We start from the raw sequence: 22,719 nt of genomic DNA, 5'->3' as shown, positions 1-22,719 counted from the left end.
ATGGTTTATAAAGCCTGCGTTCTCAGCATCTAGCTGCCTGGCTGTGAAACAGGGATAACTTAAAGGTATCGAGAAATGAAGCTGAACAATTTCCATCTTCTCTCTCTGCGGCACATTATGGGTATATCCTGACAGGGCAAAACTACAAATGTGACAGCCCTCCCAAACACAGGGAGGCGACTTTACTGGTTCATGGAAGGCAGTCACAAGCCCAAGAACCTCACTGGAGTCGCCAGGTGACCAGTCCAACGCTCACGTCTCTGCTTCAAGGATGCTATACATGAAAGCCCCAAAGGTCAATGATCACACCTGGGAAACACAAGCTGGCAACAGAGGAATATGGCACCACCTGTGGGCTGGCGCTCACCCCCGGGATGACCAGTGGCTACAACAGCTTCGGAACAGACACCGACACCATGAACAAAACAACACTTGGCAGCTTCATGTGTGGCACTTGTAGCAAAACCTGCCTCTCGAGAATCAGAATCAGAATTCAGTCATCAGCAAAGGTGCGCAACTTGAAGAGACCCTATCAGAAATTTGGAAATTGATTTCTGCATATCCATCATATTTCCTAGATGGAAAGATGTTGATGTCACTTCAAAGTGTACTTAACTGAAGTGCTTTGAGATGCTGTGTGATTGGAAAAGGCACTATAAAAATACAAATCATCAGTGTTTCATTGGAAGCAGCAATTTGGCTTAGAACCACGCAGTCATTTGATAAGCAAGAACTTTGATGTTGATCCAAGTTGAGTGACAGTAACAGCTGATAAGGTGGAATGAAAAATGCATATTGCAGTTACTATTTAAACCAAAGCTCACTTTTACCTTACCACAGGGTAGGTCTGGCAAAGACTTTAGTGGTATTTTTAGTAGATGAAGCCAAATAAAGCAGCTGCTGACATGATGCATGCGGTTTCACATTTGCAAAATAATTATTTTGAGGGTTTGACTTGGGAGATGTATCTCTGTCCCCACCCACACTATCTGGTGTTATCCTCAACTCTCTGTCTGCACAGGAGATTCCACAAGAGGCGACAAGAGAATGAATGGTAATTGTATCTATTATTGTTTGATTGCGAATAATAGAAATATGTTTTGTCACTTCCTCTACTGTTTGATTTATCTGCAAGTTACATTATTCTGTAAATGTTTATGGGCTAAGATTACCGAGGGTGATAATAGCAGACAAATGTTCAAACGATTTCCAAAAGAAGATTCTGCCCACTGCTTGAGGAAAATTCAGATTATGTCTCCGTTAAAGTATAGAAAGGCGATTGTTGCATAAATGCCCTCAGCATTTGTCCATTGTTGTCAGCAACGGCTATCTCTAGCCTTGCACATCTTTCAGAGGATGGATATATAAATGAGAACAAAGGTATAAATAAGCAAATCATCGAAGAAGGACGTCACATACATAATAAGGACGAGAGTTTGTGTTTATTTGGTGGTTGGGGAGAAGATCTTCGTGCTGGTCAGGGTCACGACATGGGCAATGATGTCAAAAGTAGAGTTGGTTAGGATGTAAAACCGGCAGTCCATCCTCTTGCATCAATTTCGAGCTAAACCCCTCCCCCAAATGAATTTCATTCACAGGCACCTGAAATTTGAGAGTTTTCAAAGCAAAGTCTGAACATTTTTGGGTTACATTATAAAGTTGCTGAATTGTCAAGTGCTATGAAATCTCACTCAGAGCTGCCTCTATTTTGAGGTTGACTATGTAATGCTTTGCCATACTGGAAGAAAGCTGCATCCCCATCACTGCAGTAACACTGGACTCTTTGGCGGCACAGTAGCACAGTGGCAGATGGTAGCTCAGTGGTTAGCACTGTTGCTTCACAGGGTCCCAGGTTCAATTCCCGGCTTGGGTCACTGTCTGTGCGGAGTCCGCATGTTCTCCCCGTGTCTGCGTGGGTTTCTTCCGGGTGCTCCGGTTTCCTCCCACAAGTCCCGAAAGACTTGCTGTTAGGTGAATTGGACAGTCTGAATTCTCCCTCTGTGTACCCGAACAGGCGCCGGAGTGGGTTACTAGGGGATTTTCGCAGTAACTTCATTGCAGTGTTAATGTAAGCCTACTTGTGTCAATAAAGATGATTCTTATTATGAGGAGCCAAATGCCTTCCCACAAAATACAGGAGAGCCTCACTGTGGGGAACTTTGTGAACCGTAGATTGAAAGTCCCATGTTCCCCCCGAGGCTGCCACTTTAGTATTTGGTAATTATGCTGAAAAAGCTGACGTGAGTGTGGACGCATGAAGATACGCACAACCCACAACACTTGTCATTCTAATATCCTCACATTTATATAGCTTCTACACTCAACTTACACCAGAGCATCAGCAAAAATATTTGACCAACTACAGGGAAATGACCTGTGGCTCAGTTGGTCACACTCTTGCCTCTGAACTACAAGGCCCTGGGAAGGTATAAAAAAAATCAAGGCTGACACTGCAGTGCAGGACTGAGGGGGCACCGCACTCTTGGAGGCGCCAACTTTTGGATGGGCGTTATACCGGGGTCCCATCTGCCAATTCAGGGTGGATGCAAAAGATCCCATGCCATTATTTTGTAGAAGAGCAGGGGAGTTATCCCTGGTGCCCTGTCCAATATTTACTCCTCCATTGTGTTGCAAAATAAACCCCATTATCTGGTCACTATCACACTGTTCACCACGTTCATATTGTTTTGATGTTAGTGGGACCGGGATGTTAATGTGTGATGCTGACACAGCTAAAGCTGAAGGAGTGTGTAGATCTGTCGGGTGAAGGGCATATCTTTCCCGTGAGACAATAACATAATTGATTTTGAGGAAATTCAAGGTGAATATTACATAAATGAAACAAAAACTAACATAGTGAACACTGAAAATCAGGCAAAACATGCAGTAAATGCTGGTAATGATCTGCACCTCGCAGAGAAATATATCTTGGATTGGATGGACAAGTGAGTGAATGATTGCCGTACAAATGTTTTTATTTATTAAATTCAAAGGAAACTGCAATGTCAAAGGAACCTGGAGCTGCTGATTCTGCTGCTGAGGAGCCCAGTAACAGCACCCGCAGTCTGAAATACACAGACAGTGGATATGGTTGGGTTATATTAGCATCGTGCTTCGTTATAACCGGGCTGTCGACTTCCTTTGTGAAATCATTTGGGATATTTTTCCATGACATCCAGGAGTACTTTGACGAACTCGCCTTTAAGGTTTCCTGGATCTCTTCGATTACCGTGGCTGTGTTTCATGCGGGTTGTAAGTATCACTCAGTGATCTTGACAATCTAAGAAGTCTCACAACACCAGGCTAAAGTCCAACAGGTTTATTTGAAATCACATACTTTTGGAGTGCCGCTCCAAAGGTGCCCACCCCAGTCCAGCGCCGGCATCTCCACATCATGATCTTGACAACGTCACATTCCAAATGTAATCCTCAAACCCCCTCCCCCGCACCGGGCCATCCACACTTAATTCAGTTCCTTCTAAAGGATCATTGATGTTATGACCGAGCAAAACATGATGCTACAGTTAAACCCACCATAATCTTTGAGGGACATTTCGCAATTTTGCCTTCAAGTAGCTAAATCTAATTTAAAGACAAAATTGCACAAAAGATACAACTGTTATGTGCAGGAGAATTTGTACGTGTATGACTGTGACCTCAATATACTTTGTGGCCCTTTTAATATGCTTTTCTAATATGTATCTTGCTGGAAAATGAGGGAAATTAGATTAGTCCAGATAGTTGATGCGGAGAAAAACACCAGCAAGACCCATTATGGGCGGCATGGTAGCACAGTGGTTAGCACTGCTGCCTCACAGCACCAGTTGCAGGGGTTCAATTCCAGCGTTGGGTGGCTGTCTGTGTGGAATTTGCACTTTCTCCTCAAAGTCTGTGTAAGTTTCCTCCAGGTGCTCCGGTTTCCTCCCATAATCCAAAGATTGCTGTTTAGGTGCATTGGCCATGATAAATTGTCCCGTATTGTCCAGGGATGTGTAGGTGAGGTGAAAGGGTTATAGGAATAGGGTGGGCAAGTGGGCATGGGTGGAGTACTCTTTCCAAGGGTCGGTGCAGACTTGATAGGCTGAATGGCCTCCTTCCGCATTGTAGGGATTCTACGATTCTATGAATAGCCAAAGTAACCTAGAACATTCCATGTTTGTTATATTATGGCTCCGATCTCTTGCTGCACATTAATTCACACCAACTCTATCAAGTTAATTGCTAGTTACGTTAAACGTAAATATTGAATGAGATCAGAATTGATGATAATGCTTTGTTGACCGGAGACCATTGGAATGCGAATACACCTTGCTTTTTAACTGTTTCATTGATGTTCTTGCAGCCCCAATAGCCAGTGTTCTCAGTCTCCAGCTGTCCCACAAAGTTATCATCATCACCGGTGGAATTCTGTGCATGTTCGGACTGCTCCTTGGATCCTTTGGTTTCAGCATGTTGTGGATGTATCTCACAACAGGTGAGTTCAAGCAGAGGCTTGCCGAGTAAAATTCTTTAACAATCTTTCGTAGTGTCACAAGTAGTCTTACATTAACACTGCAATGAAGTTACTGTGAAAAGCACCTAATCGCCACATTTGGGCACCTGTTCGGGGTCACAGAGGGAGAATTCAGAATGTCCAAATTACCTAACAGCACGTCTTTTGGGACTTGTGGGAGGAAACCGGAGCAGCCGGGGGAAACCCACAGAGACGCGGGGAGAACGTGCAGACTCCGCAATGACAGTGACCCAAACGGGAATTTAACCTAGGACCCTGGAGCTGTGAAGCAACAGTGCTAACCACTGTGTTACCATGCCGGCCTGTTATTCTGTTGGGAAACACTCAAAATTCTCAAGGTCTCTAAAGTTATCTGAACCCCTTGACACAAAGTACAATAGTGCTCCTTCATAACATTTAGTTAGAATTGAATTTCATCTTGCGTAACGTCAAGTGGATTAATCTTCCAATAATTGATGTTTATGAACGGTCAAGCTGACTGCATCGTAGCTATGACTATATCCACTTACCTGACCCTATCACTTCTGAGCAGAATGTACTCAATGAGTTAAAATAGAGCAACACCCCCATGGTATTTATCTGAAGGTGGTAAAGGTTTAGAGGAATGTTAGGTAAGGTTTAACAAAAATAAATGAACTTAATTCTTTCAAACACAAATTAAAACTTAACTTAATTATTACAAACAGGTGCATAGTATACCGATCATTGAGGTGATAATAAAGAAAGCTGCAGGTGGAATACTTTGTGCTTTCTTTGTGTCTTTACTGAAATCACTAATAGGGAGCTGGGGAGTGTAGCATAATGGTTGCATTGCTGGACTAGTCAGTTAAAGACCTGGGCTAATAGTCCGCTGAAATGAGTTCAAACCACAAAGACGACACGGTGGCGCAGTGGTTAGCATTGCTGTCTCACGCCGCCGAGGACCTAGGTTCAATCCTGGCCCCGGGTCACTGTCCGTGTGGAGTTTGCACATTCTCCCTGTGTCTACGTGGGTCTCACCCCACAACCCAAAAGATGAGCAGGATAGGTGGATTGGCCATGCTAAATTGCCCTGTAATTGGAAAAAAAGAATTGGGTACTCCAAATGTACGTTAAAAAATTAGTTCAAACCCCACCATTGTAGACAGGGGTGTTTAAATTCAGGGAAATTGACCTGTATCTATATGGAAGCCAGATGGTGCGCATGCTGGATATCTGAAGGAAAGACAGAAAATGCCAAAAATGATTATCAGGTCTGGCAGCATCTGTGGAGAGAGAAATCGAGTTGAGTTTCAGGTCAATGATATTTCATCCTTTTTGACCTCATACTGTGAGGCGTGGAGAACAGTTTCAGTGAGCCAGCATAAGGATAATGGACTGAATGTGTTCTATGTGTGGGTTATTGTAGTGGTGTGCAATGTCTCTATAAGAACTGAGTCACATGACATGCATGACATTATCGGCTACTTTGTAGGCTTTAGCCCGAACCTAGTAGCAACTCTTGTTACAGCGAAGACATATTCAATAAACCTCTTAATGTTGTTCTCAACCCATGTGCGTTTGTAATCTATTTCTTTTGTATTGTTAGGCTAAAGATACAACACAATGGTCTTTTCTTTTGCTGTTGAATTCTATAAAAGGGTAGAATCTAGTGTTCACGCTCTGAAGAATAAATAGCTCATTAATGTAGCTGTATTGTGTAACATGTGTCCACTGCAGTGTGCACAGAGAAATCTGCCTCAGAGTAAATGACTTAAATAATAGACTGGTGATGCCGAATGCTGTCAGCATCACAATGCCAAAATTACAAAATGTTTTTGAAAAAGTAGCCACAAAGCTTTTACCTCCTTAATAGTCACTGGGTTTCATAGTTCATGTAATCTGAAATGTTGTAGATATTTCTGGGTGTTTGATTTTCCCTTCGCCTTTGCTTCCCCTCTTGCTTTTTCGTATATACCTCTCGATCTCATTCAGTTTTTTTCTTTCTCACATTGCACTTCCCTCTCACTCCTTTAATCATATAGTTTAAGTGAATTATTTTTTATTCATTTTTATGGCATGTGGGCATCGCTGGCTAGGCCAGCTTTTATTGCCCATGCCGAATTGCCCTTGAGGAGGTGGTGATGAACTGCCATCTTGAACCGCTGCACCCACTGTGCTACTGGGGAGGGAGTTGTCGCATTTTGACACAGCGACAGTGAAGGGACACCGCTATATTTCCAAGTCAGGATGATGAGTGACTTGGAGGGTTTAATAGTCATGGAGGAGTCCGGAAAGGAGAGTCCAAGGCAAGGTTTATTTCCTAGAAGAAAATATTTATAAGTAACAGTCCCAGTCGGGACTACACTGCAGCTCGGTGTCATGATATACAGACTCACACATAATGATATACAGACAAGCAGCTAATGGACACAGAGAACAGGACATGACCAATAAACAGGCAGGACACTCAGGGGTGGGCTCTGACTATAAAAGACATGGGGCACTCGCACTCCGCCTGTTCCACTGATGAACATCTAGAGAGTCAGTCAAGTGTGTTGCTACAATCTCACACCCCCACCTCGTGGCTAAGAGCTAGTCTGGTTCAGTCAGACAGAGTAACCACACTTAAGTTAGCAGAGAGTCGAACTCACAGAGAATTGTGCTAACTGTGCTATTAGTTCAAAATACCTGATTGAACTAACTTCAAGGTCTGGAGTATCTTTCTGATCTAAGCTGCATCCAGTTGCAGCCAGTGTTAGACAGTGTACCTAACACAACATGATACCAGGAGACTAATAATTTAAGGTGGCTTACCTCAGTCCATTCCATGATGACCAGCAAATGTATCCCGGCACCATGGAGAAGATTTAGGCTCCTCACCAGCTCAGGACCTCTGGCAATCTCAGTGCCAACTGGCGGATATTCAAGCAAAGGTTTCTGCTGTACATCAAAGCCTCAGATCTCGAGGGTGCTTCTGATGCAAGAAAGATGGCGCTTCTCCTATCAACAGCAGGTGATCAAGCCATCAAACTCTTCAACTCATTTAACTTCACTGAAGGCCAGGACAAGACAAAGTTTCAGATCATCCTGGACAAGTTTGATAGTCACTTTGAAGTGGACACCAATGAAATCTTCGAGCGCTACATATTCAGACAACGTCTTCAAAGTAAAGATGAATCTTTCAATGCCTTCTTAACTAGCTTCCGCCTGCTAGCGCTGTCCTGCAATTTTGGTGATATTGCTGACTCCATGATCAGAGACCAAATCGTGTTTCGAGTCCACTCTGATCCTCTGAGAGAGCAGCTCTTAAAAATCAAGCATATGACCCTGCCAGTTGCGATTGAAACATGTACAGTGCATGAGCATGCAAAAAATCGGTATTCCCAATACAAATAAGCTGAAAATGAGAAACCTGCTTCCCACGAGGCAGTGAGTGTGCAGGCCATCTCCCGTATGCAGCGCCTCAGCATTGAAGATAGCGGCCGTCTTGCGCGCTTTTCCCAGAGACGCACACATGCGCGATGCGAAAGGGATAACGAAGCGGCTGACACCACACTGCGCAGGTGCAGACATCTGCCGACCGCACTGTACATGTACGAGGACGTACACCGCGTCACGACGCCGTCGTCATGACGTGCCCGAACTGTGGCAACACCAACTTAAAGGGACACTACCCTGCAAGAGGCAGGCGATGTTTAAACTGTGGGAAGCCTGGACACTATGCAGCCTTGTGCAGGTCTGCACCACCAGGCAGAGGCCAGCACTCCCAATTCCGACGACGGCGCGTCCAGAATGTGCAACCACGATTACAGGATTCTGATCCGGGCAGTACAACGGATCCAGAGGACAAGTGCCTGGAGTCCGCCTACCGAGTGGGCATCATTACCGCACATGGACATGCCACACCTAACTCATCTCGCATTCAGTCCATCCTCGCTGTGGATTCGGAGGACGAAAGGCGTGCGGTGATGCAGGTCAACCGCTGCTCTATCCAGTTCAAACTGGACACAGGTGCTTCTGCCAACCTCCTCTCACAGGCAGACTTCAAATGCATCAAGAAGCCCCCCAAGGTCCTTCCAGCAGCCTGCCAGTTCCTGGACTATAACGGTAATGCCATCACGGCACTGGGGTCCTGCCATCTACTCGTCTCCAACCGGAGTACCCATGCACGGCTAAGGTTTGAAATTGTCAAGCCAGACAGGGCATCCCTACTGGGCGCGCATGCCTGCAACAAGCTAAACCTGGTGCAGCGGGTTTATTCAATGACATCCTCCAACGTGGACCTTCAAACTGGCATTGACGACATCCTCGCTCAGTATCCAGATGTGTTTGACGGGATGGGCACTTTGCCATATCGGTACAAGATCCTACTGCGACCTGATGCCAAGCCAGTGGTCCATGCACCACGCCGGGTCCCGGCTCCACTGAAGGAGCGCCTGAAGGAACAGCCCAAGGAGCTGCAGCAGCAGGGGATCATTTCCAGGGTAACCGAACCGACTGACTGGGTCAGCTCGATTGTGGTGGTTAAAAAACCCTCTGGAGACCTGCAAATCTGCATTGATCCCAAGGATCTCAACCAGAATATAATGCGTGAACAGTACCCCACCCCGAAGCGGGAGGAACTCACCAGTGAGATGGCACCTTGCACGGTTTTTCACGAAGTTAGATGCATCACATGGATTCTGACAATTCCAGCTGGATGAGTCCAGCAGAAGGCTCTGCACCTTCAACACACCGTTTGGCAGGTACTGCTATAACAGTACCTGCCAAACGGTGTGCAGAGCGTGGTGCATGGACCACACAAACCCCTTCAATGCCCTCCATCATCTGCTCCATGATGCGATGTTGGAGATATTTCATCGCATCATGGAGCAGATGATGGAGGGCATTGAAGGGGTTTGTGTGTACGTGGACGACATCATCATCTGGTCCACGACCCCTGAGGAGCATGTTTCCCGTCTCCAGCAGGTATTCCGCTGTGTCCATACCAATGGCCTTAAGCTGAACAGGGCCAAATGTTGCTTTGGCATATCGAGATTCAAGTTCCTAGGAGACCAGATCTCTCAGCAGTGCGTGCGCCCGGAAACAGACAAGGTCAAGGCCATCGCAGCCATGAAGGTCCCGGAAGACAAGAAGGCGGTATTGCGCTTCCTGGGCATGGTCAATTTTCTGGGCAAGTTCATCCCAAACTTGGCCTCACACACCACAGCCCTACGAAACCTAGTGAAGAAGTCCACTGCCTTTGAGTGGAAGGCGGCCCATCAGGCAGAGTGGTTGGAGCTGAAAGCCAAGCTCACCACTGCACCCGTATTGGCATTTTTCGACCCAGACAGGGAAACTAAAATCTCGACAGATGTGAGCCAGGATGGCATCGGTGCGGTCCTGCTGCAACGCGATGACACTTCATCCTGGGCACCGGTTGCCTACGCATCAAGGGAATCACGCCCACCGAACAAAGGTATGCACAAATCGAGAAGGAATGCCTTGGCCTTCTCACTGGCATTCTCAAGTTTCACGACTATGTCTACGGCCTGCCGACAGTCAAGACAGATCACAGGCCCCTGGTCCACCTTATCCACAAGAACCTTAATGACATGACGCCTCGGTTGCAGCTCATCCTCCTCAAACTCAGAAGGTATGACTTTGACCTGGTCTACACGCCTGGCAAGGAGCTCATCATTGCCGATACACTGTTCCGCTCCATCACCGTGCCTAGTGAACCACTGAACGTCATCCGGCACATTGAGTCACAGGTTGAGTCACAGGTGCAGCTGTATGCTAGCACCCTCCCGGCATCTGATGAGAAGGTGATTCGTATCCGTGAGGAGACAGCCAAAGACCCCCTCTTGCAGCGTGTTATGCAACACCTAGCCAGTGGCTGGCAAAACGGGGCTGGTGGGTTAAACAGCTGGCTTGTAAAGCAGAACAAGGCCAGTAGCGCGGGTTCAATTCACATACCAGCCTCCCCGAACAGGCGCCGGAATGTGGCGACTAGGGGCTTTTCACAGTAACTTCATTTGAAGCCTACTTGTGACAATAAGCGATTTTCAAAAGGGCAGTCTGATGAGAAGGTGGTTCGTATCTGCGAGGAGACAGCCAAAGACCCCCTCTTGCAGCGTGTCATGCACCACCTCGCCAATCACTGGCAGAATGGGCAGTGCCCTCAATTTTTCAATGTAAAGGATGACCTGACGGTGGTTGATGGTATCGTCCTCAAATTGGACTGGATTGTAATTCCACACAGTCTCCAGAGCTTCGTGCTCCGCATAATCCATGAGGGCCACCTGGGTTTGGAAAAGTGTAGACGCAGAGCCAGGCAGGCTGTCTACTGATGCGAGATCAACCAGGACATCGCGAACATGATCCTTAACTGTGCGACCTGTCAACGCTTCCAGCCAGCGCAAAGTAAGGCAACACTTCAGCAGCATGAAATCGAAATCTCTCCGTGGTCCAAGGTTGGCATCAACCTCTTTCATGCAAATGGTCGTGATTACGTGTTAATCATTGATTACTTTTCCAATTACCCTGAAGTCGTGAAGCTCTCAGACCTCACATCTCGGACGGCCATCAAGGCCTGTAAGGAGACATTCTCCAGGTATGGTATCCCACTCACTTGGCATGAGTGACAATGGCCCGCGCTTCAGCAGCCATGAATGGTCTGTTTGCCCAGTCGTATCAGTTCAAACACGTCACTTCCAGCCCACACTAGCCGCAGTCAAACGGAAAAGTTGAGAAAGGGGTGCACATAGTGAAGCAGCTCATCTGCAAGGCCGCAGATTCTGCGTCTGACATTCACCTTGCGCTGCTTGCGTACAGGGCGACCCCACTGTCCACTGGCATGTCGCCGGCTCAAGTCCTCATGAACAGGGACCTGCGAACGACACTTCCAGCCATACACATGCCCAACCTGGATCACCTCCTGGTGCTGCAGAAGGTGCAGCAACTCCGAGACCGGCAAAAACAGGGCTATGATGCTCATGCCACCGATTTGCCCGTGTTATCCCCGTCAGATACTGTTCGGGTCAAGATCCCTCATGGAGGCTGGTCAGCTCCCGCTGTCGTTGTTCGACAAGCTGGCTCCCGCTCGTATGTTGTGCGTCTGGCTAATGGTTCTGTTGTGCGACAAAACAGACGGGCACTGCGCAAAGTTGCCTGCCCGCAACCACATTCTTCTCCGTTTCCTTCTGTTGTTTTGTCACCTCCTGATACCTCGACTCATGAGGCCACCAGTCAGGCTTCAATCACACCCATCAAGGCGCTGTCGTCCCCACCACCACCTCTCCGGCGGTCGACCAGGATCAGACGCAAGCCACAGAGACTGGACTTATGAACATTTGTTCTGTTTGCTATGTTCTGTGTTCTCGCATTAGACAGCATTTTCACATGTACATATGTTCACATCCACTGCATGTATATATGTATACAGCCTTCAACACGTCATCGATGAAGATGAACATCTTGCCACGGTCATCCCCACACCCCCACTACTTGCCTTCAAACAACCGCGCAACCTCAAACAAAACATTGTTTGCAGCAAACTACCCAGCCTTCAGAACAGTGACCACGACACCACACAACCCTGCCATGGCAATCTCTGCAAGACGTGCCAGATCATCAACATGGATACCACCATTACACGTGAGAACACCACCCACCAGGTACGCAGTACATACTCGTGCGACTCGGCCAACGTTGTCTACCTAATACTCTGCAGGAAAGGATGTCCCGAAGCGTGGGACATTGGCGAGACCATGCAGACGCTGCGACAACGAATGAACGGACATTGCGCGACAATTACCAGGCAGGAATGTTCCCTTCCAGTCGGGGAACACTTCAGCAGTCAAGGGCATTCAGCCTCTGATCTCCGGGTAAGCGTTCTCCAAGGCGGCCTTCAGGACACGCGACAACACAGAATCGCCGAGCAGAAACCTATAGCCAAGTTCCGCACACATGAGTGCGGCCTCAACCGGGACCTGGGATTCATAGAACATAGAACATAGAACAATACAGCGCAGTACAGGCCCTTCGGCCCACGATGTTGCACCGAAACAAAAGCTATCTAACCTACACTATGCCATTATCATCCATATGTTTATCCAATAAACTTTTAAATGCACTCAATGTTGGCGAGTTCACTACTGTAGCAGGTAGGGCATTCCACGGCCTCACTACTCTTTGCGTAAAGAACCTACCTCTGACCTCTGTCCTATATCTATTACCCCTCAGTTTAAAGTTATGTCCCCTCGTGCCAGCCATATCCATCCGCGGGAGAAGGCTCTCACTGTCCACCCTATCCAACCCCCTGATCATTTTGTATGCCTCTATTAAGTCTCCTCTTAACCTTCTTCTCTCCAACGAAAACAACCTCAAGTCCGTCAGCCTTTCCTCATAAGATTTTCCCTCCATACCAGGCAACATCCTGGTAAATCTCCTCTGCACCCGCTCCAAAGCCTCCACGTCCTTCCTATAATGCGGTGACCAGAACTGTACGCAATACTCCAAATGCGGCCGGACCAGAGTTCTGTACAGCTGCAACATGACCTCCCGACTCCGGAACTCAATCCCTCTACCAATAAAGGCCAACACTCCATAGGCCTTCTTCACAACCCTATCAACCTGGGTGGCAACTTTCAGGGATCTATGTACATGGACACCTAGATCCCTCTGCTCAGCCACACTTTCAAGAACTTTACCATTAGCCAAATATTCCGCATTCCTGTTATTCCTTCCAAAGTGAATCACCTCACACTTCTCTACATTAAACTCCATTTGCCACCTCTCAGCCCAGCTCTGCAGCTTATCTATATCCCTCTGTAACCTGCTACATCCTTCCACACTATCGACAACACCACCGACTTTAGTATCATCTGCAAATTTACTCACCCACCCTTCTGTGCCTTCCTCTAGGTCATTGATAAAAATGACAAACAGCAACGGCCCCAGAACAGATCCTTGTGGTACTCCACTTGTGACTGTACTCCATTCTGAACATTTCCCATCAACCACCACCCTCTGTCTTCTTTCAGCTAGCCAATTTCTGATCCACATCTCTAAATCACCCTCAATCCCCAGCCTCCGTATTTTTTGCAATAGCCTACCGTGGGGAACCTTATCAAACGCTTTGCTGAAATCCATATACACCACATCAACTGCTCTACCCTCGTCTACCTGTTCAGTCACCTTCTCAAAGAACTCAATAAGGTTTGTGAGGCATGACCTACCCTTCACAAAGCCATGCTGACTATCCCTGATCATATCATTCCTATCTAGATGATTATAAATCTTGTCCCTTATAATCCCCTCCAAGACTTTACCCACTACAGACGTGAGGCTCACCGGTCTATAGTTGCCGGGGTTGTCTCTGCTCCCCTTTTTGAACAAAGGGACCACATTTGCTGTCCTCCAGTCCTCTGCCACTATTCCTGTAGCCAATGATGACATAAAAATCAAAGCCAAAGGTCCAGCAATCTCTTCCCTGGCCTCCCATAGAATCCTAGGATAAATCCCATCAGGTCCCGGGGACTTATCTATTTTCAGCCTGTCCAGAATTGCCAACACCTCTTCCCTACGTACCTCAATGCCATCTATTCTATTAGCCTGGGGCTCAGCATTCTCCTCCACAACATTATCTTTTTCCTGAGTGAATACTGACGAAAAATATTCATTTAGTATCTCGCCTATCTCTTCAGACTCCACACACAATTTCCCATCCCTGTCCTTGACTGGTCCTACTCTTTCCCTAGTCATTCGCTTATTCCTGACATACCTATAGAAAGCTTTTGGGTTTTCCTTGATCCTTCCTGCCAAATACTTCTCATGTCCCCTCCTTGCTCGTCTTAGCTCTCTCTTTAGATCCTTCCTCGCTACCTTGTAACTATCCATCGCCCCAACCGAAACTTCACACTTCATCTTCACATAGGCCTCCTTCTTCCTCTTAACAAGAGATTCCACTTCCCTGGTAAACCACGGTTCCCTCGCTCGACGCCTTCCTCCCTGTCTGACCGGTACATACTTATCAAGAACACGCAGTAGCTGATCCTTGAACAAGCCCCACGTATCCAGTGTGCCCAACACTTGCAGCCTACTTCTCCACCTTATCCCCCCCAAGTCACGTCTAATGGCATCATAATTGCCCTTCCCCCAGCTATAACTCTTGCCCTGCGGTGTATACTTATCCCTTTCCATCATTAACGTAAACGTCACCGAATTGTGGTCACTGTCCCCAAAGTGCTCTCCTACCTCCAAATCCAACACCTGGCCTGGTTCATTACCCAAAACCAAATCCAACGTGGCCTCGCCTCTTGTTGGCCTGTCAACATATTGTTTCAGGAAACCCTCCTGCACACACTGTACAAAAAACGACCCATCTATTGTACTCGAACTATATCTTTTCCAGTCAATATTTGGAAAGTTAAAGTCTCCCATAATAACTACCCTGTTACTTTCGCTCATATCCAGAATCATCTTTGCCATCCTTTCCTCTACATCCCTAGAACTATTAGGAGGCCTATAAAAAACTCCCAACAGGGTGACCTCTCCTTTCCTGTTTCTAACTTCAGCCAATACTACCTCGGAAGAAGAGTCCCCATCTAGCATCCTCTCCGCCACCGTAATACTGCTCTTGACTAGCAGCGCCACACCTCCCCCTCTTTTGCCTCCTTCTCTGAGCTTACTAAAACACCTAAACCCCGGAACCTGCAACATCCATTCCTGTCCCTGCTCTATCCATGTCTCCGAAATGGCCACAACATCGAAGTCCCAGGTACCAACCCACGCTGCCAGTTCCCCTACCTTGTTTCGTATACTCCTGGCATTGAAGTAGACACACTTCAAACCACCTACCTGAACGCTGGCCCCCTCCTGCGACGTCAAATCTGTGCTCCTGACCTCTATACTCTCATTCTCCCTTACCCTAAAACTACAATCCAGGTTCCCATGCCCCTGCTGCATTAGTTTAAACCCCTCCAAAGAGCACTAACAAATCTCCCCCCCAGGATATTTGTGCCCCTCAGGTTCAGATGTAGACCATCCTGTCTGTAGAGGTCCCACCTTCCCCAGAAAGAGCCCCAGTTATCCAAAAATCTGAAACCCTCCCGCCTGCACCATCCCTGTAGCCACGTGTTTAAATGCTCCCTCTCCCTATTCCTCATCTCACTATCACGTGGCACGGGCAACAACCCAGAGATAACAACTCTGTTTGTTCTAGTTCTGAGCTTCCATCCTAGCTCCCTGAAAGCCTGCCTGACATCCTTGTCCCCTTTCCTACCTATGTCGTTGGTGCCAATGTGGACCACGACTTGGGGCTGCTCCCCCTCCCCCCTAAGGACCCGGAAAACACGATCCGAGACATCACGTACCCTTGCACCTGGGAGGCAACATACCAAACGTGAGTCTCTCACGCTCCCACAAAATCTCCTATCTGTGCCCCTGACTATAGAGTCCCCAATTACTAATGCTCTGCTCCTCTCCCCCCTTCCCTTCTGAGCAACAGGGACAGACTCCGTGCCAGAGGCCCGTACCCCATGGCTTACCCCTGGTAAGTCGTCCCCCCCACAAGTATCCAAAGCGGTATACTTGTTTCTCAGGGGAACGACCGCAGGGGATCCCTGCACTGACTGTTTTTTCCCAGTCCCTCTTACAGTTACCCACCTATCTCCAATCTTTGGTGTAACTAATTCCCTGAAGCTGCTATCTATGACCCCTTCTGCCTCCCGAATGATCCGAAGTTCTTCCAACTCCAGCTCCAGTTCCCTAACTCGGTCTTGGAGGAGCTGGAGATGGCAGCACTTCCTGCAGGTAAAATCAGCAGGGACACTAACTGCATCCCTCACCTCAAACATCCTGCAGGAGGAACATTGTACTCCCTTCCCTGCCATTCCTCTAACTTTCTACCAAGATCTGGCTAACAACTAAATTAAATTTTTATAAAAAATAATAATAATATAATAAAAATATGGTACTTACCTCAGACCAATGGGTTTTATTATTAGGTTAGAGGAGGAGGGCGGGTGGGAGACACTACACGTGTAGTGTCTCGGGTTTCCTCTCCACCTGAATTTATTGGTGAGGGTCTTCCCAGACGTCCGCGGGTCGACTTCCTGATCCCGCCTAAAAAACTAATTTAAAGAAAAGAGAAAAAGTCTCAGCTCCTGCTGAAACTGACTCACCACTCACCAGCTGCTCTCACGCCGCCGAAATTGACTGGCCTGCCCCTGCAAAGAGAAGTGCTTTTAAAGGTTGACTTACCTCCCAGCACCCTCCTTCCGCAATGCTCCCGCTGAAACTGACTAACCAGCTGCTCTCAAGCCGCCGAAATCGACTGGCCTGCCCCTGCAAAGAGAAGTGCTTTTAAAGGTTGACTTACCTCCCAGCACCCTCCTTCCGCAATGCTCCCGCTGAAACTGACTAACCAGCTGCTCTCACGCCGCCGAATGTTGCATTACATTCATCCCCCACCATCTGGCCTGCAAAATCCTACCAACTGTCCTGGTTTGACACAATTCACACCTCTTTCACCTGGGGTTACCCCATCTTTGGATCTGTAAAGATTTAATCACCTGCTGATACTCGTATTCCAAGCATTGTCTGGCATCTTTGAATTTGTCTATATATATGTTTCTGGAACATACCTCTTCATTCACCTGAGGAAGGAGCAGCGCTCCGAAAGCTAGTGACATCGAAACAAACCTGTTGGACTTTAACCTGGTGTTGTAAGACTTCTTACTGTATATATGTTAATATTGGCCTATTCTTGTAAATACGTTCACATATGTCATCCAAACAAAAAAAAGGGGAGATGTCATGATATACAGATGCACACATAATGTTATACAGACAAGCAGCTAATGGACACAGAGAACAGGACATGACCAATAAGCAGGCAGGACACTCAGAGGTGGGATCTGACTATAAAAGACACGAGGCACTCACACTCCGCCTCATTCCACTGATGAACATCTAGAGAGTCAGTCAAGGGTGTTGTTACAATCTCACACCTCCACCACGTGGCTAAGAGCTAATCTGGTTCAGTCAGACAGAGTAACCACACTTAAGTTAGCAGAGAGTCGAACTCACAGAGAACTGTGCTAACTGTGCTATTAGTTCAATAAACCTGATTGAACTAACTTCAAGGTCTGGAATATCTTTCTGATCTAAGCTGCATCCAGTTGCAGCCAGTGTTTGACCAGTGTACCTAACACAACACTCGGCTCCTCCCTGGGCCAGCCTCTATGGTACTGAGTTAACGAACCCACTGATGGGCCTCTGCCCCTCAGCAGGGGAGCTTGTACTCCACGAGGCTCAAGGGGAGATTAATCGGGTTACACCCGTGGGTTTCGTGGAGGTTATAACATTCCCCCACCGCCCCCCCCGCAACCAAAGTCCATAAGTCCCTCTGAAGAAAGGAGAGCAGGAGGACGTCTGCTCCTCTTTGCCCACGGCTGCAGGGTTGGGTCAGGGAGTGTTTAGCATGTTGGGGAACGTTGTTTCCGAGATGACCGTCTATGGGATACCGCCAGTACTTGTTTCCTGGCAAGATCGACGTTGGAGGCCTCGGATGCCTGGACCTTCAGTTAGAGTCTGAGTCCATCACCTCGCGCATCTTGGTGTCAGTGTCCCTAGGGGGTGACGCCCCCAGGCCTCCATATGCCAGGACAATGAAGCTGGTAAACGGTTCTTCAGATGGGGCATGGCCTAACACCAGCCCCCTGCTCCTGAAGTGGCTGAAGTACTTTAAAACCGTCTGCTCACGCGTCTTCACCGAGCACGAAACCGGTCCGGTCTGTTATTACACTATCCAACGAGCACCATCCCCGACGTTTTGGACGTACACTGCATCCCCTGGTCTACATCTGCCTGCCTTAATTTCACCTCTGCAGGTTGTAGCGCACAAAGACTCCGTGAGACGAATAGAGTGAAGTCGATGAGGCTTTATTAAGCGTGTCTGTTCCCCCGCAGCTCGATAGTAGAATGGCCTGCAGGGGAGGACTCCGGCTTCTTATACTCCGCCTTCAGGGCGGAGCTAGAGGTCAACGGCCAACCAGGACCCGGGATCTGTCAGCCAATGACATTAGGGCTTCCAGTCCCACATGACCCCTAATACATACTACCACATTCACCCCTTGTCAAAAATGAACCCGGCGGGGTGATGCTTCGTATGGTGGTAAGGGTTTACAGGGCTGGTCCTGGGAGGAAAAAACATTCACATGGCAATACAGTATTGTACAATTTTGTCCTGTTTCAACTATTTACAGAAGGTATCGGGAGAAAAGCAAAATGTTCTTGTGAAAAGTCCATATATTGATTTAGATCGACGCCACGAGTCGGTCGGGCGGTCTGGTCGTCCGTGTCGATCGCCTCGGCCCGGTGGTGGTGGTGGTGGTGCTTGTACCGGTGTTGTCGTCTCCGGGAGCCTTACGGTTTCCGCTTGGGCTTTATTCTTGGTCGGGCCTGAGGGGAGGGGAACCGATCCTCCTGGGAAGGGGGCGGTCGCGGGGTGCGGCGGTGGCAGGAAGGGGGGGGGTTGGGTGAATGGTGTCGGGGGGGTGTGTGTGTTGCCGGCGGGCGCCAGATCCCGCAGGGAGACCGTGTCCTGTCGGCCGTCGGGGTACTCCACGTAAGTGTACTGCGGGTTCGCGTGGAGGAGGTGAACCCTTTCGACCAACGGGTCCGCCTTATGTGCCCGCACATGCTTTCGGAGCAAGATGGGTCCTGGGGCCGCCAGCCAGGTCGGCAGCGACGTTCCAGAGGAGGACCTCCTAGGGAAGACAAGGAGACGCTCATGAGGCGTTTGATTAGTGCTCGTACATAATAACGACCGGATGGAGTGGAGAGCGTCCGGGAGGACCTCCTGCCACCGTGAAACTGGGAGGTCCCTGGACCGTAGGGCCAGTAGGACGGTCTTCCAGACCGTGCCGTTCTCCCTCTCTACTTGCCCGTTCCCCCGGGGGTTGTAGCTGGTCGTCCTGCTCGAGGCTATGCCCTTGCTGAGCAGGAACTGGCGCAGCTCGTCACTCATGAAAGAGGACCCCCTGTCGCTGTGGACGTATGCGGGGCAACCGAACAGTGTGAAGATGGTGTTCAGGGCTTTAATGACTGTAGCCGCGGTCATGTCAGAGCAGGGAATGGCGAATGGGAAGCGGGAGTATTCGTCCACCACATTAAGAAAGCATGTGTTGCGGTCGGTGGAGGGGAGGGGCCCTTTGAAATCGAGACTAAGGCGTTCAAAGGGGCGGGAAGCCTTAATCAGGTGCGCACCATCCGGCCTGAAAAAATGCGGTTTGCATTCCGCGCAGATGTGGCAGTCCCTTGTGACTGTACGGACCTCCTCTAAAGAGTATGGGAGGTTGCGGGACTTGATAAAGTGGAAAAACCGAGTGACCCCCGGGTGGCAGAGGTCCTCGTGGAGGGTTTGGAGGCGGTTAATTTGTGCGTTGGCACATGTGCCGCGGGATAGGGCATCGGACGGCTCGTTCAGCTTTCCGGGACGATACAAAATCTCGTAGTTGAAGGTGGAGAGCTCGATCCTCCACCTTAAGATCTTGTCGTTTTTGATTTTGCCCCGCAGTGCATTATCGAACATGAAGGCTACCGACCGTTGGTCAGTGAGGAGAGTGAATCTCCTGCCGGCCAGGTAATGCCTCCAATGTCGCACAGCTTCCACTATGGCTTGGGCTTCCTTTTCCACTGAGGAGTGGCGGATTTCTGAGGCGTGGAGGGTCCGGGAGAAAAAGGCCACGGGTCTGCCCGCTTGGTTAAGGATGGCCGCTAGAGCTACGTCTGAGGCGTCGCTCTCGAACTGGAAGGGGAGGGACTCGTCGATGGCGCGCATCGTGGCCTTTGCGATATCCGCTTTGATGCGGCTGAAGGCCTGGCACGCCTCTGTCGACAGAGGGAAGGTCGTGGTCTGTATTAGGGGGCGGGCCTTGTCTACGTACTGGGGGACCCACTGGGCGTAGTATGAAAAAAACCCCAGGCAGCGTTTCAGGGCTTTGGAGCAGTGCGGGAGGGGAAATTCCATGAGGGCGCGCATACGTTCGGGGTCGGGGCCTATTATCCCATTGCGCACTACGTAGCCCAGAATGGCTAGCCGATTGGTGCTAAAAACGCACTTGTCCTCGTTGTACGTGAGGTTCAAGGCTTTGGCGGTCTGGAGGAATTTTTGGAGGTTGGCGTCGCGGTCCTGCTGGTCGTGGCCGCAGATGGTTACATTGTCGAGATACGGGAACGTGGCCCGCAACCCATGTTGATCAACCATTCGGTCCATCTCCCGTTGGAAGACCGAGACCCCGTTTGTGACGCCAAATGGGACCCTTAGGAAATGGTATAATTGCCCGTCTGCCTCGAAGGCTGTGTACTTGCAGTCACTTGGGCGGATGGGGAGCTGATGGTAGGCGGACTTGAGGTCCACGGTGGAGAAGACTTTATATTGGGCAATCCGATTGACCATGTCGGATATGCGGGGGAGAGGGTACGCGTCTAGTTGTGTGTACCTGTTGATGGTCTGGCTATAGTCTATGACCATCCTTTGTTTCTCCCCTGTCTTCACTACTACCACCTGCGCTCTCCAGGGACTATTGCTGGCCTGGATTATGCGTTCCTTTAGTAGCCGCTGGACTTCGGACCGAATGAAGGTCCGGTCCTGGGCGCTGTACCGTCTGCTCCTAGTGGCGACGGGTTTGCAATCCGGGGTGAGGTTCGCAAGCAAGGACGGGAGTTGCACCTTGAGGGTTGCGAGGCCGCAGATAGTGAGTGGGGGTATTGGGCCGCCGGATTTGAACGTAAGGCTCTGTAGATTGCATTGGAAATCTAATCCCAGTAAGGTGGGGGCGCAGAGTTGGGGAAGGACGTTTAGTTTGTAGTTTTTGAACTCCCTCCCCTGCACCGTTAGGGTAACTATGCAGAATCCTTGGATCTGTACGGAGTGGGATCCTGCAGCTAGGGAAATCTTTTGTGTGCTGGGATAGGTGGTCAAGGAACAGCGTCTGACCGTGTCGGGGTGGATAAAGCTCTCCGTGCTCCCGGAGTCGACTAGGCATGGTGTCTCGTGGCCGCTTATTAGCACCGTTGTCGTCGCCGTCTGGAGTGTCCGGGGCCGAGCTTGATCGAGCGTAATTGAAGCGCGACGTGGTTGTAGTAGCGGAGTGGGGTCCGTTGTTGCCGTCCAAGATGGCGTCGGGGATGAACAAAATGGCCACCCCCATACATCGCACATGGCTGGGGGGTCACAAGATGGCGGCGGGGGTGGACAAAATGGCCGCCCCCACGCGTCGTAGAGGTTTGGGGTGGTCCAAGATGGCGGCGCCCTTCCTCCCCTCGTGGTGGCCGGGACCCAAAATGGCGGCGTCTGCAGGTCGCACATGGGGCGCTGGGGGGGTTGGGGAGCGTTAGGACCACGCGGGGCTCCCTCATCTCCGGGGACAGCGGTGGTCGGGACCCAAGTTGGTAGCGCCGGCGGGTCAGACGTGGGGTGCGGGGGGGGGGGTTAGGGGGGCGTTAGAGACGCCCAGAACTCCCTCTTCTCCGTGAGGAGTGGTGGTCGGGACCCAAAGTGGTAGCGCCGGCGGGTCATACATGGGGTGCGGGAGGGGGTTGGGGAGCGTAAGCGGCGTGCAGGGCTCCCTGTTCTCCCGGGACCGCGGTGGTCGGGACCCAGAGCGGCTGCGCCTGCGGGTCGTACTTGATGCGCTGGGGGGGTTGGGGAGCGTAAACGGCTTGCAGGGCTCCCTGTTCTCCCGGGACAGCGGCGACCTCGCGGGACCGGCACACAACCGCGAAATGGCCCTTTTTCCCGCAGCTCTTGCAGATCGCTGCGCGGGCCGGGCAGCGCTGTCGGGGGTGTTTCACCTGGCCGCAGAAATAGCAGCGGGCGCCCCCGGTGCGACTTGGTGTTTGGACCGCGCAAGCCTGTGGGGTGTCCGGGGGGGGGGGGGGGTTGGGTTTGACGCGACGGGTACGTACGGAGCCCAATGGGCTGCCGCGCGGTCGGGCCGTAGGCGCGGGTATTACGCGCGGCCACGTCTAGGAAGGCTGCTCGGGCCCTGGCCTCTGAGAGTCCTAGCGACTCTCTTTCTAAAAGTCTTTGGCGGATTTGGGAGGAATTCATACCTGCCACAAAAGCATCGCGCATTAACATGTCCGTGTGTTCATTTGCGTTCACCGAAGGGCAGCTGCAGGCTCGTCCCAAAATCAGCAGCGCGGCGTAGAATTCGTCCATCGATTCTCCGGGACCTTGCCGTCTCGTCGCG

The 22,719-nt window shown here is 49.8% G+C and overlaps 1 protein-coding gene across 1 annotated transcript in view; it reads left to right on the top strand.

Annotated features, from left to right (window-relative positions):
- The first annotated feature begins 299 nt into the window (after positions 1-299).
- The window catches only part of LOC140427339 (monocarboxylate transporter 13-like), a 40,739-nt gene continuing 18,319 nt past the window's right edge, over positions 300-22,719 (top strand). Inside the window, 3 exon segments of the mRNA XM_072512890.1 lie at positions 300-509; positions 2,988-3,252; positions 4,343-4,478. Coding sequence (XP_072368991.1) covers positions 300-509; positions 2,988-3,252; positions 4,343-4,478 — 611 coding nt within the window.

Source organism: Scyliorhinus torazame, chromosome 7 (assembly GCF_047496885.1).
Source record: "Scyliorhinus torazame isolate Kashiwa2021f chromosome 7, sScyTor2.1, whole genome shotgun sequence".
Taxonomy (NCBI): Eukaryota; Metazoa; Chordata; class Chondrichthyes; order Carcharhiniformes; family Scyliorhinidae; genus Scyliorhinus; species Scyliorhinus torazame.
This window is presented reverse-complemented; position numbering and strand designations above follow the sequence as displayed.